The sequence below is a fragment of the Saimiri boliviensis genome, chromosome 7 (assembly GCF_048565385.1).
Source record: "Saimiri boliviensis isolate mSaiBol1 chromosome 7, mSaiBol1.pri, whole genome shotgun sequence".
NCBI lineage: Eukaryota > Metazoa > Chordata > Mammalia > Primates > Cebidae > Saimiri > Saimiri boliviensis.
In genome coordinates, this window is record NC_133455.1 from 101,861,220 (window position 1) to 101,879,120 (window position 17,901).

The 17,901-nt window shown below is 35.3% G+C and overlaps 1 protein-coding gene and 1 pseudogene across 2 annotated transcripts in view; both read right to left on the minus strand.

Moving 5' to 3' along the window:
• Positions 1–17,901, minus strand: part of LOC101049378 (pregnancy zone protein-like) — a 53,421-nt gene that overhangs the window by 19,674 nt on the left and 15,846 nt on the right. For both annotated transcript variants that reach the window (XM_039471842.2, XM_039471841.2), the window contains exons 12-15: positions 17,533–17,760; positions 16,262–16,325; positions 10,741–10,883; positions 7,527–7,676 (exon numbers count right to left, since the gene is read on the minus strand). In XM_039471842.2, coding sequence (XP_039327776.2) covers positions 7,527–7,676; positions 10,741–10,883; positions 16,262–16,325; positions 17,533–17,760 — 585 coding nt within the window. The remainder of the gene's footprint in view (positions 1–7,526; positions 7,677–10,740; positions 10,884–16,261; positions 16,326–17,532; positions 17,761–17,901) is intronic.
• LOC120364945 (AP-1 complex subunit sigma-2 pseudogene) lies at positions 1,320–7,246 on the minus strand (annotated as a pseudogene).

The following is a 17,901-nucleotide window of genomic DNA, read 5'->3' on the forward strand; positions in this document are numbered from 1 at the left end:
TAAAGCAAGCAGCTGTATACAGACAGCAAAAGAAGCAACATTTTGTTACAGCTTAGCACAAGGCATCCAACACAAACAGGCATGAGACAATGCATATTTATGTAGCACTAAAACCAGATGAATAACGTATTGTTGGGCAGGAGGAGGAATGGAGGGGAAAAATGAAAATGAAAGACCAATGTGTTTCAATGTAGGGTGCTAAATTTCCCATTTGACAGCACATCCAGGTGCTTCAAATGTAGCACATTACAGTGAGAATGTCAAGAATGGAAAATCTTATCTGTATACCTGCCTAATGCTAAGTGTGGTCAAAATACATGTTCATACATCTTCTTTCGGTGGTAAATCAGTTTGAACTTCTTGTGAAGTTATTTAATAACTTACTTAACTCAGGCTTTACGCTCTCTAGATATAAACAATGAATTGTTTTCCTTTTGTAATGAAATATGCTGCATGTTTTATTAAAAGAATATGCAATAGTTATCAATATTAAAGGTTTTAAAATTCAGAAATACGATGCCACAGTTAACAAAGCATTAAGTATTTAAACAAGGACTTAATATATTAGAATGCCATCACTGGTAAAATATAGGTATTTAGGTATTAAAACTGAATATTAGAATTTTTGAACTATATAAACTCAGCATTAATGCTTTGAAAGAGAAGAGTTATTGTTAAGCAACAGATACTGTAGAACAGACTTTTCAGACGTAGCTCTCTAATAAGTTCTTAAAGGGATTGTTTGATATTATATAGTACAAATGTGATTCAATAAATGTGGCACTACAAAATTTCCTAAGACTGAATGTTTTAACCTTAAGTATATAATAGCACAAATTAATTTGAGTTTCTTGTATTATTTTCACATTTACTTTTATGTGATACATTAGAGCACATTAGCTCATATAGATTGTAAGAAAATCACACAAAATAGTTTCTTTTTTTAACCTCAATATTTGAAGACCAAATTATACTATGTATTACGGTACTGCTCATTTTGACCTAGTACTTCAGCTATATTTTCTTTGGTAAATATTTTAATGCTTGTCATGTTTTCACCTTGTAAGATTAATCATAGGTGGTTCATTAATGATAATATGCATGTGTTTAAAATTTAATATTACTCAAAACACTTCTAGGTCATATTTTATCAAGATGAGATTAAATCAGTTTCAGAGAGGAATGAGCTGTATCAAGATCACATATAGAATGAAAATAAAACAGAAAAGTTTGGAATGTGAACAGGAAAAAAATACAATCATAAAATACTAGTTCTGAAATATTCTGCTATAATTATACAAGATAATAAATCACCATGCTGAGGATATTTTCTTTTATATGTATATCAGCATTCTATTTCCTCTGTGAAATTCTGCATACTCCATGGGTAGTCATTTAGTACACAGGGACATTAAAATATTCATGACGTGGCTCCTGCAGTAGATCGGCCTGCTCAATTGCTTTAAGGACATTTTTCCCGGATGTTTCCTGAACTTCCCCTCCCAAAAGAAACTCATCCAAACTAAAATAAGCCTTCTCAAAATTAAAGATGATATCTAGTTCACAGACACTGCCAAAATACTTGTCAAGTAATTCCACAAAACGATGAATTATTTCGAGGGTAATTAGTTCATTGTCCTGATCCTCAATAGCACAGCAAAAATACAGACTAGCCTATCCTTTGTAAACAAGCTTCAGACCTCGCCACTCAAGGAAGCTGCACATTTTAGGTTTCCGCGCTAAAACGGTCTGAACAAATTCTGCGGTGATCTTTTTCTTGTCTGTGTCTGATAGTGGGACATACCATTTTTGCAGTCGAAGCTTTCCCGGACGATTAAAAAGCAATATAGGGCTGGGCGCGGTGGCTCACGCCTGTAATCCCAGCACTTTGGGAGGCCGAGGCGGGTGGATCACGAGGTCAAGAAATCGAGACCATCTTGGCCAAAAATGGTGAAACCCTGTCTCTACTAAAAATACAAAAAATTAGCTGGGCATGGTGGTGCGTGCCTGTAATCCCAGCTACTCAGGAGGCTGAGGCAGGAGAATTGCCTGAACCCAGGAGGCGGAGGTTGCGGTGAGCCGAGATCGCGCCATTGCACTCCAGCCTGGGTAACAAGAGCGAAACTCGTCTGGGGGTGTGGGGGTGTGGGGGTGGGGGGGAGGAAAAAAAAAAAAAGCAACATAAACTGCGTGGCAGCCGCGGGCCACAGGCGTGGCGGGGTTTGGCCGGCCGGCCTTGCGGAGGAGGAAAAGTCGTGGTGCTGGAGGAGAGGACCTGGCTCGCAATAAATATTTCTTAAGTAAATAAGTGAACCAGGAAGCCACTAAAATATAGGGCTGTTCTGAAAGTGCTTCATTGCAAGAGACGTTTTTAAAGACAAGATTGAATGGAAATTCTCTTCTGTCCACACTTAAAACCAGTGAGTCAGTGCCTGGATTTTCAGAAAAGTCTAAAAAATTTTGCATAATTACTTGAAGTTATATTAGAGGTGGGTTGGGAAGCGGACTTAAAAGAAAAGAAATTAGAATCAAATTCCTCCTTTAAAATGTATTGTTTTTATCATCAGTGCGTTATAGCTGCCTTATTTCTCAAGTGGAATAAGGTCCTATGCTCAGGGAATGTTTATTATTGGAAAATTTAACCTCCCAGCGTGTTATTTTGTTCACGTTTCTGTGGAAAGGCTAACCTTATTTTTAACATATTGTAGTTGTGTTGTCTTCATTCATAATATCAAAGTAATAATACCCATCTAAAATAATTATTATTCACTTACTCATTAAAAAATGTGTTGATAATCTGATGCACATAAGATTCTCTGTGGGGCAAGATAAATAGAGTCAAGATCTATCAGTATGCTGTCTTCAAGAGACCCATCTCATGTGCAAAGACACACATATGCTCAAAATAAAGGGATGGTGGAAAATTTACCAACCGTATAGAAAACAGAAAAAAGCAGAGGTCGCAATCCTAGCTTCTTTTCCTTCTTTTTTTTTTTTTTTTTGAGATGGAGTTTTCACTCTTGTTGCTCAGCCTGGAGTGCAATGGTGTGACCTCAGCTCACTGCAACCTCTGCATTCTGGGATGAAGAGATTCTCCTGCCTCAGCCTCCCATGTAGCTGATATTACAGGCATGTACCACCATGCCCTGCTAATTCTGTATTTTTAGTAGAGATGGGGTTTCTCTATGTTGGTCAGGCTGGTCTTGAACTACTGACCTCAGGTAATTCACCCACCTTGGGCTCCCAAAGTAACTCTGGAAGTGAGCCACCATACCAGGCCCCTAGTTTCTGACAAAACAAACTTCAAACCAAAAAAGATGAAAAAAGACAAAGAAGGGCATTACATAATGGCAAAGGGCTCAATGCAACAAGAAGAACTAACTATCTTAAATATATATGCACCCAGTACAGAAGCACCCAGATTCATAAAGCAAGTTCTTAGAGAATTACAAGGAGACTTAGTCTCCCACACAATAATAGTGGGAGATTTTAACACTCCACTGACAATATTAGGCAGTTCATCAAGACACAAAATCAACAAAGATATTCAGGACCTGAACTAAGCTCTGGATCAAGTGGATAGATATCTCTGGAACTCTCTATCCAAATATATATATATATATATATATATGAAATTTCAGTTCTTTTCAGTTCTTTTGCATTTGTTGAGGAGTGTTTTAATACCAATTATGTGATCAGTTTTAGAGAAAGTGTTATGTGGTGATAAGAAGAATATATATATAAAATATATATTTTACATAAAATATTATATATAATATATAATAATTATAATTACATATAACATATAAACATAACATAATATATAATGTATTATATAATATATTGTATAACATATAATATATATTTAATAATACAATACACAATTATATAATATATAATTATATAATACATAAATATATAATATATAATTATGTCATATAAAAATATTTTTGTATTATATATAATATATAATCATTATGCAATATATATTCTTCTCATTACCACATAGCACTTTCTCTAAAATTGATCACATAATTGGAAGTAAAACACACTTCAGCAAATTCGAAAGAACTGAAATTGTAACAATCAGTCTGTCAGACCACAATGCAATCAAATTAGAACTCAAGATTAAGAAACTCGCTCAAAACCACACAACGTGGAAATTGAATAACCTGCTCCTGAATGACTCTTGGGTAAATAATGAAATTAAGGCAGAAATCAAGAAGTTCTTTGAGACTAATAAGAACAAAGAGACAACATACCAGAATCTCTCGGATGCAGCTGAAGCAGTGTTAAGAGGGAAATTTGTAACATTAAATGCCCATATCAAAAAGCTAGAGAGATCTCAAATCAGCAACGTAACATCACAACTGAAGGAACAAGAGAACCAAGAGCAAACAAACCCCAATGCTAGCAGAAGATAAGAAATAACAAAGTTCAGAGATGAACTGAGGGAGATGGAGACACAAAAACCCTTCAAAAAAAATCAATGAATCCACCACCAACCCCACAGAAATGCAAACAACCAGTAGAGAATACCATAAACACCTCTGCGCACATAAACATAAAAACTGGAAGAAATGGATAAATTCCTGGACACATACACCCTCCCAAGACTGAACCAGGAAGAAGTTGAATCCCTGAATAAACCAATAATGATTTCAGAAACTGAGGCATTAACAAAATCCTACCAACCAAAATTCCAGGACTAGACAAATTTATAGATGATTGTTACCAGAGGTACAAAGAAGAGCTGATACCACTTCTAATGAAACTATTCCAACATACTGAAAAGGTGGGGCTCCTCCCTAATTCATTTTATGAGACCAGCATTATCCTGATACCAAAACCTGGCAAGGATACAACAAAAAAAGAAAACTTCAAGCCAACATCCCTGATGTACATCGAAGCAAAAATCCTCAATAAAATGCTGGCAAACTGAATCCAGCAGCACATCAAAAGCTTATCCACCACAATTATGTTGGCTTCACCCCTGAGATGCAAGGTTGGTTTAACATATGCAAATCAAGAAACGCAATTCATCACATAAACAGAACTAAAGACAGTCACATGATTATCTCAATAGACTCAGAAATAGCCTAAAATAAAATTGAATATCCCTTTGCGTTAAAAATTCTCAATGAACTAGGTATTGAAGGAATACACCTCAAAATAATAAGAGCCATTTATGACAAACCCACAGCCAATATCACACCAAATGGGCAAACGCAGGAAGCATTCCCACTTAAAACCTGCACAAGACAAGGATGCCCTCTCTCACTTCTCCTGCTGAACACAGTATTTGAATTTCTGAGCAGGGCAATCAGGCAGACGAAAGAAATAAAGCATATTCAAATAGGAAGAGAGGAAGTCATATTATCTTTGTTCACAGACTACCCTATCCTCTAGCTAGAAAACCCCATCATCTCTGCCCAAAAGCTTCTCAGGTTGATATGCAACTTCAGCAAAGCCTCAGACACAAATTCAATGTGCAAAATCACTAGCATTCATTCCTATATACCAACAATAGACAAGCAGAGCCAAATCGTGAACGAACTCCCATTCACAATTGCTACAAAGAGAATAAAATACCTAGAAATAGAGCTAACAAGGGAAGTGAAGAACCTCTTCAAGGAGAATTACAAACCACCACAAGAATTCATAGAGGACACAAACAAATGGAAAAACATTTCATGCTCATAAATAAGAAGAATCAATATCGTAAAACTGGCCATGCTGACCAAATAAATTTATAAATTTAATGCTATTCTTATTAAACTACCATTGACAACTTTCACAGAATTAGAAAAAGCTATTTAAAAAATTACATGGAACCAAAAGAGAGCCCAAATAGCCAAGACGATCCTAAGCCTAAAGAATAAAGATTGAGGCATCATGCTACCTGACTTCGAACTCTACTACAAGTCTACAGTGGCAAAAGCAGCGGGTCCTGGTACAAGAACAGACACAAACCAATGCAATAGAGAACTCAGAAATACGACCACACATCTACAGCCATCGGATTGAACTTTAACAAGTGTGAAAAAAGCAATGGGGAGGGGATTCCCTATTTAGTAAATGCTTCTGGGAGTGCTCGCTAGCCATATGCAGAAAATTGAAACAGGAATCCTTTCTTACACCTTATACAAAAATTAACCGAAGATAGATTAAAGACTTCAATGTAAAACCCCAAACTATAAAAATCCTAGAAGAAAATCTAGGCAGCACCATTTAGGACATAGGCATGAGCAAAGATTTTATGGCAAAATCTCCAAAAGCAGCAACAAAAAACTGACAAAATCAGACTTAATTAAACTAAAGAGCTTCTTCACAGCCAAAGAAACTCTCATCAGAGTGAACAGACAACCGACAGAGTGAGAGAAGATATTTGTAATTTATTCATTTGACAAAGACCAAACATCCAGCATCTACAAGGAACTTAAACAAATTTACAAGAAAACAACAACCTCCTTAAAAAGTGGGCAAAGGACATGTGCAGACAATTCTTAAAGAAGATATTCATGCCGCCAACAAACTTATGACAATCTTACTGATCATTAGAGAAATGCAAATCAAAACCACAATGAAACACCATCTCACACCAGCCAGAAAGTCAAGAAACAACAGATCCTGGTGAGGTTGGGGGGAAAAAGGCACACTTTTACAATGTTGGTGGGAGTGCGAATTAGTTCAACCATTGTAGAAGACAGTGTGGCGATTCCTCAAAGATCTAGAAGCAGAAATACCATTTGACTCACAATCTCATTACTGGGTAATATACCCAAAGGAATAGAAATCATTCTATTATAAATGTTCATCGAATCACTATTTACAATAGAGAAGAGATGGAATCAACCTAAATACCCATCAGTGATAGACTGGATAAAGAAAATGAGATACATATACTCCATGGAATACTATGCAGCCACAAAAAATGACATCATGTCCTTTGCAGGGACAAAGATGGACCTGGAAGCCATTATCCTCGGCAAACGAATGCAGGAATGGAATATCAAACACCGAATGTTCTCACTTGTAAGTGGGAGCTGAATGCTGAGAATACATGGACACGTGGCAGGCAACAACACACGCTGGGGCCTGTTGGGACGGGGGCAGGGGGAGGGAGAGCAGAGGAAGAACAGCTAATAGATGCTGGGCTTAATACCTAGGTGATGGATTGATCCGTGCAGCACACCTCCAACCATGTCAAACGTTTACCTATGTAACGAACCTGTACATCTGGCATATGTACCCCAGAACTCAAAAGCTAAAAAAACAAAAGATTCTGTGCCAGGCATGAAGGTTGTTTTGGCAAGCAAGATTGCTCCCTCAATGAGAATATAACAGAGAATACAATGAGATAAAATATGTAAATTACTTCAGGCAATTTATGCTCGTTTTGGAATTACACTATCCCTGTCACGCTGAAGAACTTCCTTTTTACAAACATTTTTGGATCTCCTAACTTCCAAAAATGATCTTATCATGTGAGCATTTCATGACCCCAAGGTTGAAATTGAACTCACAGATTGAGGTGAGAGTTCAGCTTCAGGCTTCATTAGCAGCACACTCTGGTCTACAGCACGGAGGGCACAGAGGGAGAAGGGGGTGGCTGTCACCTTCAGGCGGTTGTCTGAAGCTGGCAGGCTCTGAGCCGAGGAGAATCTCAAATTTACCTGTAAAGAGGACATGATTAAAGCAGACACTTTTATAATCATTATAGTAACCAGCCCTTCTTCTACTCCAGAGTAAGAGTAGGCTTTTCTATACTTCCTTTCTCTTTATTCATCTCAGAGCAGAATTAAGACGTGAACAGCTTAGGAACTATCAATTCAGTGTTTCTGGAAAATATGGAAATTTGATTCCAGTTAACTCAGGTTTTCCATTCCTTGTATAAATGGTGAACTATAAATTGACCTTAATCATATACAAATAGAACTCTGAATAGAACTGAAAACACACATCCAAGAAAGATGTATCCCTTGCTATATCACTGACCTACGTCTGTGCCGTGCTTTTGTGACGACTGGGTGACTGTGTGTAGTTTGCACAGTGATGTGAAAATCACATTCCACCCCTGGGACCAGCCAACAGGCACCTCCTCCAGTTGGCAGTCTCAGTCATGTGAAATTCTAAAGCAGGGTGGGACTGTTCATCATGACTGGGGATTTATTGGTCTATTTAAAAAGTTAAAGATCTAATATACAGCCTAAGAATTAATCAGTTCAAACAATTCAAAAAATGAATTTAAAAAAACAACAGAAAATGAATAAAAAACAACAGAAAATGTACAGAATTTTCCCAAAGATTTGATTCTACTTTGGCCAAAAAAATTAATTGGCAAGTGAATCTATTGATTCCTTCTGTGGATATAGATGTTTCTTGAGAAGAATCTGGGTTATATAGTTGTAGCATCAGGTAACTTCCTTGATTCTTGGACTGAAAACTGATCTGTATTGGAATGAAATATCAGAATGTTTAGCTAAATTAGGTTGCTAAATTTCACTATGACAATCCAGCTTTGTGGTCTGCTGAATTAATATAGCAGTTTGGAATCGCTTATCGTAAGACATATATGAAAAATAAATCAATAATTATTTATCTTCAAGATGCAGTAGTAATCATCTTTCTAATTCAAAACCTTATGAAAACATTGCTTACAGAGAATCTCTTTGAAATATACTTGTTTTTATTTTTAGAAAATTTTAGTTCATTAAAATGTGTTAGTGACTGTCTATGTCAAAAGAACAAGTGATTTGGGATTATAATAAATTAGAAACACTATTAGCAAGAAGTGGACATTTTAGAACATAGAAAATGTTTTACTGATATGAAAACCGAAACAGAACTTTAAGGTATATTTCAAAGGTGTCTGTACCTCATATATTATATTAGTTGTTACCAATGTTATGCTTAATGAATAATTATATCCAGTTGGGTATAATAAACAATTCCAACTATTACATAATATTTAATGTGTGCACTGAATCTGTTGTTTTTAAGTGAGGAAATAAGTATATGAAGTTTGAATAGAAAGCTATTTTCTCTGTCTCAGCAAAGATTTAAAAAAATGTTAAATGTATCATTTTGCAGGGATTCGTGTCTGACTTGGGATCTTTCCTCACATCCTCTGTGCACTGTTTATTTGCTCATCGTCTCACCAAGATGTCTAAGTTGTAAGATGCTCAATTTGTAATTTTAACAGATCTACTGTTTTTTTTTTTTTTTTTAACTTTTGTGGTAGTCAACTTTCTTCTGAATCGTCTTATGAATCTTTGTTCATGTTATTTTTCATAGCTGATCTTCAATTCTGATCAATGATGATTTAAAAGGTATTTAACATGAAGTAACTGAATATAATGTCCATGGGCTTTTGCTTCTCTGGTGAAGTTTTATACTGTTGCACAGGGACTATCACATGTTTTGCAAAATCAGAAGTGTTTTTCAGACTGGAGTCTGGGGAGAGAATTACTTTTCTGCCAATTCTGTTTTACAATACTTTTCTAATTTCCAGTGTGTGAAGAGGATACTGATCCAGAAACTCCACTGCTAGAATGAATGAGGTGTGCTGAAAGCCGGAGCATAACATGGCCATTCCAAGATGAAACAACCAACTAACTACGCACCATTAACAGCAAAGGTGTTAAAGCATGAAGGAGTCTCTTCTCAGTGGCTATGAAACACACAGAAATCTAAACAGAACAGACACTACGTTTCTTGGACACACCGTCCAAGTTTAATAGCACTCTAGTAAAATGGAGTTAAAGGTTTACATCAGGATCCACTGTGTATGTTTCTTATCTCACTGTATATTTAAAACAAAATAATCTAAATATACGTCTTAGGGCAGAAATGTTCACTTGCTATAAATATATTTTGTTTTAATCTCCACAAAGCCCATGTTAAAAAAAAAAAACATCCTTCCAGGTATATTTGAAATAAGGTATCTGAACTAGGCAGCTCTTATCTGATTGTTAATGTTGTGATTATGCTGTTAGAGTAGTGAAAATCAGATAAACAGTACCAAATTCTGTTGGAATAAAGCATACTTATATCTCGGAGAGCTTCCCATGGCAGCTTTGAATTCCTTAAATAAAAAAGATGCCATTTGAACCTATGTTATAATTTTAGGCTATCATTATTTTTTAATTTTATTTTTATTTTTTGGAGATGGAGTCTTTCTTTGTTGCCCAGGCTGGAGGGCAGTGGTGTGATCTTGGCTCACTGCAACCTGCCTCCCAGGTTCAGCTATTCTCCTGTCTCAGCATCCTGAGTAGCTGGGATTACAGGTGCGTGCCAGTATGCCCAGCTAATTTTTTTGTATTTTTCTGTAGAGACAGAGTTTCACCATGTTGGCCAGGCTAGACTCAAACTCCTGACCTCATGATCTGCCCGCCTTGGCCTCCCAAAGTGCTGGGACTACAGGCATGAGCCACCACACCCATCCAAAAATATTAGTAACAAAACATTAAAAAATTAAAACTATTAAAGGTTTATAGATTACTTGATTTTGAAATCCATGTGAATTTTATAACAAAACAAGAGACTTAAAAATTGTGTTTGCGGTTGCCTGTTTCAGATGTCAGCACTAGGCTTCTCAGTATGACATCACTCTGCCATTAGAGGTAGTTGGGAAGAATGTTTTGGGAGCGCTGTATGTCTATTTGTCTTATTTCTTTCTTTTCCACACATCACAATGGGAGAAGAATAAAAGGACTAGTCTTAAACAAAACAACCCACCTTGTTGGCAAAACAGTTTTCAACCTCAAACTCATCAGCGTCTGCGACAATCTCTCCGTTAGGTAAAACGGTGTAAACAAGCAGATGGGCCCTGGGAGCAAGGACCGATTCTACTTGAAAGGAGAAGGAAAACACTCCTTCCACTGGAGGATTTAGAAAGAAGAACAAGTCCAGAATAATACATTAGGAACAGAATTATCAATTTTTTGTTTTAAAAAAAGGCATTTCCAACTATGGACTTTATTTACATTTGGAGCACACTGAAGTAAGAAAAGACTTGCATTTATGCCACTGTGCAGGAAGTAGTGTTCAATGAATATACGCTGAGCTAATGACATTTTCCCTTAAAGATAGAGGTTTAATTGTCCATTTCCTCTATTTCTAAATTTAAAAATATTATTTAGAAAGCGGTCGAGAGAGAAGAAAGAGAACTTCTATAACACTTTTGGTTATAATGTTTGTGTATGTGAGGGCAATACAAATAATGCAACAGTCTTTTCCTTCTTATAATACAGCAGGGATACAGACACAGATCAAACACAAAGCCTTGTGAGCCTTTGATTTTTAGAATAGAATTCTGTGTGTTCATCTTAGTGGTTGTCCTCTGTGTGAACTCCACAGTGCTTATGTAACATTCCCCTTGAGTTTTTTCATAAATGTTCTAAGTTTGATCTTTGTAGCATAAAATTATTCTCTAAAAATTGTACCCTTCCTATATATATGAAGATTTGAAGACAGCTTTCATGAAAATACAGAGAAACAGCAGAGTCAAAATCAATCTGAAACAGTAAGATGAAAGCCAAATGAACGTGGAATTCTGGAGCAGGGTTAGACATAGGCAGGAGTTAATTTTATTAGGCAGCTGCAATAGTTATTACACTAGAGTACTTAAGATTTTCATTGAGTTTCCTAAATCTCAAAGACAAAGTCAAAACAACCACTTACATAGCTGTCATTAAATAAAATGAAGTATATTTTTCCTTAAAGAGAGAGCCACTTCAGCCGGGTGCGGTATCTCAGGCCTGTAATCCCAGCACCTTGGAAGGCTGAGGTGGGTGGATCACCTGAGGTCAGAAGTTTGAGGCCAGCCTAACCAACATGGTGAAACCTTGCCTCTACTAAACATACAAAATTAGCTGGGTGTCAGGTTGCATGCCTGTAATCTCAGCTACGTGGGAGGCTGAGGCAGGAGAATCACTTGAACCCAAGAGGCATACATTGAGGTGAGCTGAGATCACACCATTGCACTCCAGCATGGGCAACAAGAGTGAAATTCTGTCTCACATACACACGCAAAAGAGAGAGAGAGAGACACTTCTCCCCACCTCACCACGTTAGTATTCAGTCCATACAGGATTTAAACTCTACTGCAGAAACTTGAAGACACTGCTTTGTGAGGCAGTTTATTTTTCATATGTTATGAGAGACAACCTTACCTGCTCTAAAAAAATTAATATAATGTTCAATAACATAAAGTCAAGGATTAAGTGGAAATTTAGAGTCAATGTTTCATATTTGAATGAATGTATTTAAACGTTATGCTTTATTTCAAGCAGAAAGAAAACAACCAGTAAGAGATTATATAGGTCTAAGAGATGTTATAGACCTCAGAAGAAGATGTGGTGAGTGGGGTTTCAGAGTGTGGGTTTCACACCCTTATCATGACCTTAGAAGCCTCTTGCTGGCTCAAAAAGACTGGGAGAAAGTCTATGAAAAAAAAAGTTTTCATCTAGACGTAGAGTTACAGGAAATTTATTTAGAGGCTAATGTGGAGCTCAAAAAAATTACAAACATTCATATTTTAAAATCAAACTGAAATTCATGATTAATTAAAAGAGTATTTTAATCAAACTTTACATGACTAAAGGAAAAGTTGTAAATAACTGAGTTAGGTGACTAATTAAAAATCAATTTTTATTTGAAAACACGTACAGGATATTAGGGTGTAAGTTTTGCTTGATGCTGCATTGAACTACTTAAATCGAAAGAGGCAACGGGGAGCTGGAGAAATAGAATGACTGAGAGCAGAGTCTTCTCGGCGTAGGCTTCTACTAAGTTGCGCAAGTTGAGATTCTTTTTAGGTATCAACTTTCACACAAAATAAAGTGTACGGAAAACTCTGGGGTTTTATTTAGCTCTTGTATTAAGAGCATTTAAGGGAAATGGGATTTGTTATAACTTGTCAGTGTTTAGGTGCTTAAACAGAGGCAGCACCTCGTTATCTCTACTCGACTGTGGGCATCTTGAGGGCATACAGCATGCTTTATTAACACTGTTATCCAAAATTCCTATTACAGAGATGCACTAAGACAGGAACGTATACTCCCTTTGGATATAATTCTGATGGATTTTTTTCCCCACAATTTGGCTCTGGTAAATTGTAAACCAAGAGATAACTTATACTTGATTTATGAATTCATTAAAAATATTTATTATCTACCCACTGTGTGCCAAGAGCTAATACAAGAAATGATGTTTCAGAGTTAAAATATAAAACATATGCCAAATCTTAAATTTATATTCTTCACTTTTTCCTGGATATAGTAACTGACCCTGGAGGTACGGGTGTTTTGATCTTTGTAAATGAGCTCTGTTAATAAAAGTTGCTTCAGTCAAATGATAGTTCATAAATATTCAATTTTGTTTTAAATTTTAAAACAAACTAACAAAAAGAAGTCTATTATTTCCTTATGAGATTTAATGCGGGGACAACAGGTAACAAGTAAATAGGCCAGCTGTACTTAACTTTTGTTAAAAAAAATTTTTTACTTATCTTTCTATGAAATGTTAAACATTCTTCCCAGGATAACAGAAATTAATAAGATATTTATGATTCAAGGGAATAAAGAAGAAAAGGGTGCTCTAAGACAGAGAAATTCTATTACGCCAGTTGATCTCAGTGACATTCAGAGAATATTTAACAGCAGCAGAATATGTATTCTAACATTTACCAAGATAGACCATATTTTCTGAGCTATAAAATGTCTCCATAAATTTCAAAGAAGTAAAGTGATACAGTCATAATGGCATTAAATCAGAAATCAGTAACAGAAAGATCCCTAAAATGTCTCCATTTAGAAACTAAATGACACAGTTCTGAATAATTCATAGTCCCAAGAAGAAATCAAAAAGGAAAGTAGAAAACGTTTTAAATTGATTCAAAATTAAAGCATCACTTGTAAATGTTGTGGGACGCAACCAAAGCATTATTAACAGAAAATGTGTAACACTAAACACTAGTATTAGAGAAGAAGAAAGTTCTCAATCAATGACCCCAGCATCCTCATGAAGAAAGTATAAAAAGAAGACTAAATTAAAATCAATCTTTAATTGATAAAGATCAGTGAATACCACTGACACGAAAATAAAAAAGAAAGAAAATCAATTAAACCAAAAACTAGCTGTTTGAAATTACAATTGAGAAGCTTTTAGCCAAACTGATCAAGAAAAGACATAAATTATAAGTATCTTGAATAAAAGAGGTGCTGTCACTATAGAAATTACCGATATTTTAAAACTATAAAAGAATGTTATGGATTATTTTATGTCAATAAATTAAACAGTTTAGAAAAATAGACAAGATTTTAAATGACGTATACAACCAAAAATTTACTAAAGTAGCAGCAAACTTAAATTGCACTTAATTAAAGAAAATAAATTTGTATTTAAAACCTTCTCACAAAGAAGATTCTATGTCCAGATGGCTTCACTGGTAAAGTCAACAAAATATTTAAGAAAAAGAAATACCAAATGTTAATGAATTTAGATATTTAGGGAGAAGCATTTAAAGAAAAGTGTTAAAGGGTTAGTCTGACCCCTTCTTCCTGTTTATAATAAAACTGGAAAGCAAAAACTTAAATTGAATGAGGAATTAGTCATCAAAAATGAACTAGGACTTGATAATTTGGAAATTTCTCAGCTTATCTAGAATCAGTAAAATTAAGACATTCACTGTTAGGAAATTGTGCTCTAGAAAAAAAGCTATGATGTGACTGGACAATTGTTTGCTAAAGATTTGCTTTGCAGAAAAACAAAAATGTCAGAGTAATTTAGTCACAGAATAGGGCTATTTGAAAATATTAAGTGCATCACTCTTAGATACCCTTACTCATCTCTGCAAAAGCCAAAATGGGAGATAGAATGATCCAGCCAAAATGGGAGATAGAAGAAGATTTTTGTTTAACAGAATAATTCTCTGTGACACACAGGAGACCCACCTGGTTCTTGAAAAATTTATACTAACAGAAACACTGTCAGCTTCAGTTAAAAGGGACAGAGAGAGCATAGAATAAAAGAAGAATGTCCTCTCGTATTATGCAAGAAGGAAACAAGGTCTGATAAAACAATTCAGCTGCAAATACATTCTTCATGAAAAAGGGTGAATGATTCCAAGAGTGGATCCTGGATCCCAGAGGATAGAGACATGAACTAAAGAGGATTATTCCCAGGTGTTGAAACCATGTTGTTTTCCCAGCCAGATTTCAGCACTTCTTGGGACTAACGACTCTTTTTGCCCTGTGATGGATTATGTCCAGGGCCTCATTAACATCTAATTTAGATGATTGAGATGATGAGATTTGGATATTTTGAGCTGATGAGACTGTGAGCTTTTAATATTGTGTTAATGGTTTAATGGATTGAGGCTCTAGGGATGATGGGTAGAGCGAATGTACTTTGCATGAGGGACGAATGTGAAATCTCGGGCCAATCAGAAGATAGTGGTAAATAGAATAATGGCCCCTGAAGATATTCAATTTCCAAAACTTGGGCATATGTTACTTTGGATGGCAAAAGGGCCTTTGCAGAAATGATTAAATTAAGGATCTTGAGGTGTGACGGTTAGTCTGGATTATCCAGGTGGGCCCAATGTAATCACAAGGGTCTTTCTAGGAGGAAGACAGAAAGGTGAGAGAGATTTGAAGATGGTATGTAGCTGAATTTGAAGATAAAGAAAGGAACCACAAGCCAAAGAATGCAAGAGGTTTTTAGAAGCTGGAAAAGGCAAAAACAGGCTCCTATCAAGCTCCAGCAGGAATGCAGTCGTGACACCTTGAGTTTAGCCTAGTGAGATTTCTGACCTCCAGAACTAGAAGACAGAAGCGATGTTTTAAGACACTAAAATGAAGAACTAGAAGTACTGTTTTAAGCCTGTAAATCTGTGATGATCAGTCACAGTAGTAATGGGAAATGAATACAGAAGCACAAGAAGTAAACTTCTCCTGTGGTTATTTTCCGTAGTTGTTCGGTTATTTTCTGCCTTTTAAAGACATTTACTTATAAAATGAATATATATTAGTTTAGGAATACAATTTAAAATGTAGGAATGCTATAAAAGAAGAAAAAAATCTTAACTGGGCTAAAGTGAACCCAGTATATCCTCCTATGACATCAGCTTCTTCATCTTTGGATGAAGAGGTTGGGGACTGTTCCTTCTAATGTGAAAATAGCTCCAGATTGCTAACTTGTTCAGAATTTGACAAGGTGATACAGGAAAGAAAAACGAAATATCAAAAATACTTACTGTTTCCTTGTTCAATGGATAACACATGGATTCCTGATTGGGCGATGCTGCCTCTTGCTTTGATCTGAAGACAGAGGGAAATATGTTCTTTATTGTTTTAAAAAATACATTTTAACCTAACTTTAAAACAGTCATGATATATTGATGAACCATAATTTTATTACCCCAACCTATTTTGCTCACTAAACTTCCTTTTCAATATCTTCATTTATGTGCCTTTACCTACTTTAAATAAAAAATATATAATTTTATAATGTTTTACCATTTAAAATTTTTCACTCCTAATAAATGTATTATATGTAATTATGTAAACAAAATTTATGCACTTTTTAAACAAACATTTCAAACATCTACCTTATGCAAATATATAGTGAAGGCAGACATAAAGTATACATAAATATTCTCTATTATTGCCTCTATTTTTAAAAAACTAAATATATTGAGCATTCTCTATATGCCAGAAACTTAAGTAATTTAATATTAATTTGTTTAATTTACACTATAATTCCATGAAGTAGGTATTAATATTATCTACAGGACTAAGTTGAGATGACTGACATTTCTCTTTCCAGATGAGATTAGTAAACTATCCAAGGTCATATATCTAGGAAACAATAAACCTAGAAAATTCAAATTTATTGTTAATTTTTCTATTTTTCATGGAATTAAGAAAATGTTATTGATAATTAATGCACTTATACAGAATTTCCTATATTTAACTTTTTCTTCTTAAAATGACTTAGTTGAGTTTTAGCCTTGGACATTTTAAATTTTGGGGCATTCATAGGAATATTGGCCTCAAACGTATCACTCCAACTTACAGTCTGCCTGCGAATGTACATTTTCTCTGCAATGACACCAGTCATGAGCTTTGTAAAATAATTAGAATTGAATATTTTTCCAGAAACTTGTTTATAAGTTGTGTTTCCTTTTGAATTAGTTCATGGTTCCTAGGCTTTGGTTATTTATCTACTGAGTTCTAAGAAAAATTTTTCTCTTGGACTAAAATTATTTTATCCTAGGCTCTTTCCTCTCCTGCTCAATGAGTTGCCGTTGGGACTATGGAAGGAAAAATTCTGAAAGTTTCAGTGGTGACCAGAGCATAGAGAAGACATTAAAGCACTCATACTTGTTAGGAAGTAACTTCTCTTCAGGCATAAAACAACAAAAAATGTATTATTGATATCTGGTAAATGGCATTACTTAGACAGGAACCCAGCAATTTTGGAGTCTACACAGTCAAAAAGAGTTACAGTGGCTCTTATTCTTACCAAATAGTAGAAGGTGAATTCTTTTTCATCCTTGAGAATCTGTTTATTCAGGAGGTAATGTGCTTGAATCTCCTGGGTTTGTCCACAGGTCAAAGTACCGATAATAGGTTTAAGGTGGATATAACTGTTGCTTGGGGAAACAAAATGCTTTGCAACATAGTGTGTTTGTGTATGAAATTCTTGAACCCACCGGTTATCAAAACGATTGTCATTATCTTTGTATTTGACCTAATGGAAGGAAGAATAAATAAGCTGTTTTATATATAAATATATATATGTACATACATAAAGCAATATAATAAAGCCGTATCAGAAGCTGCTTTCTCAAATACAGTGTAATCTATAAACTGCTTCTCCTTGAGGTCACTT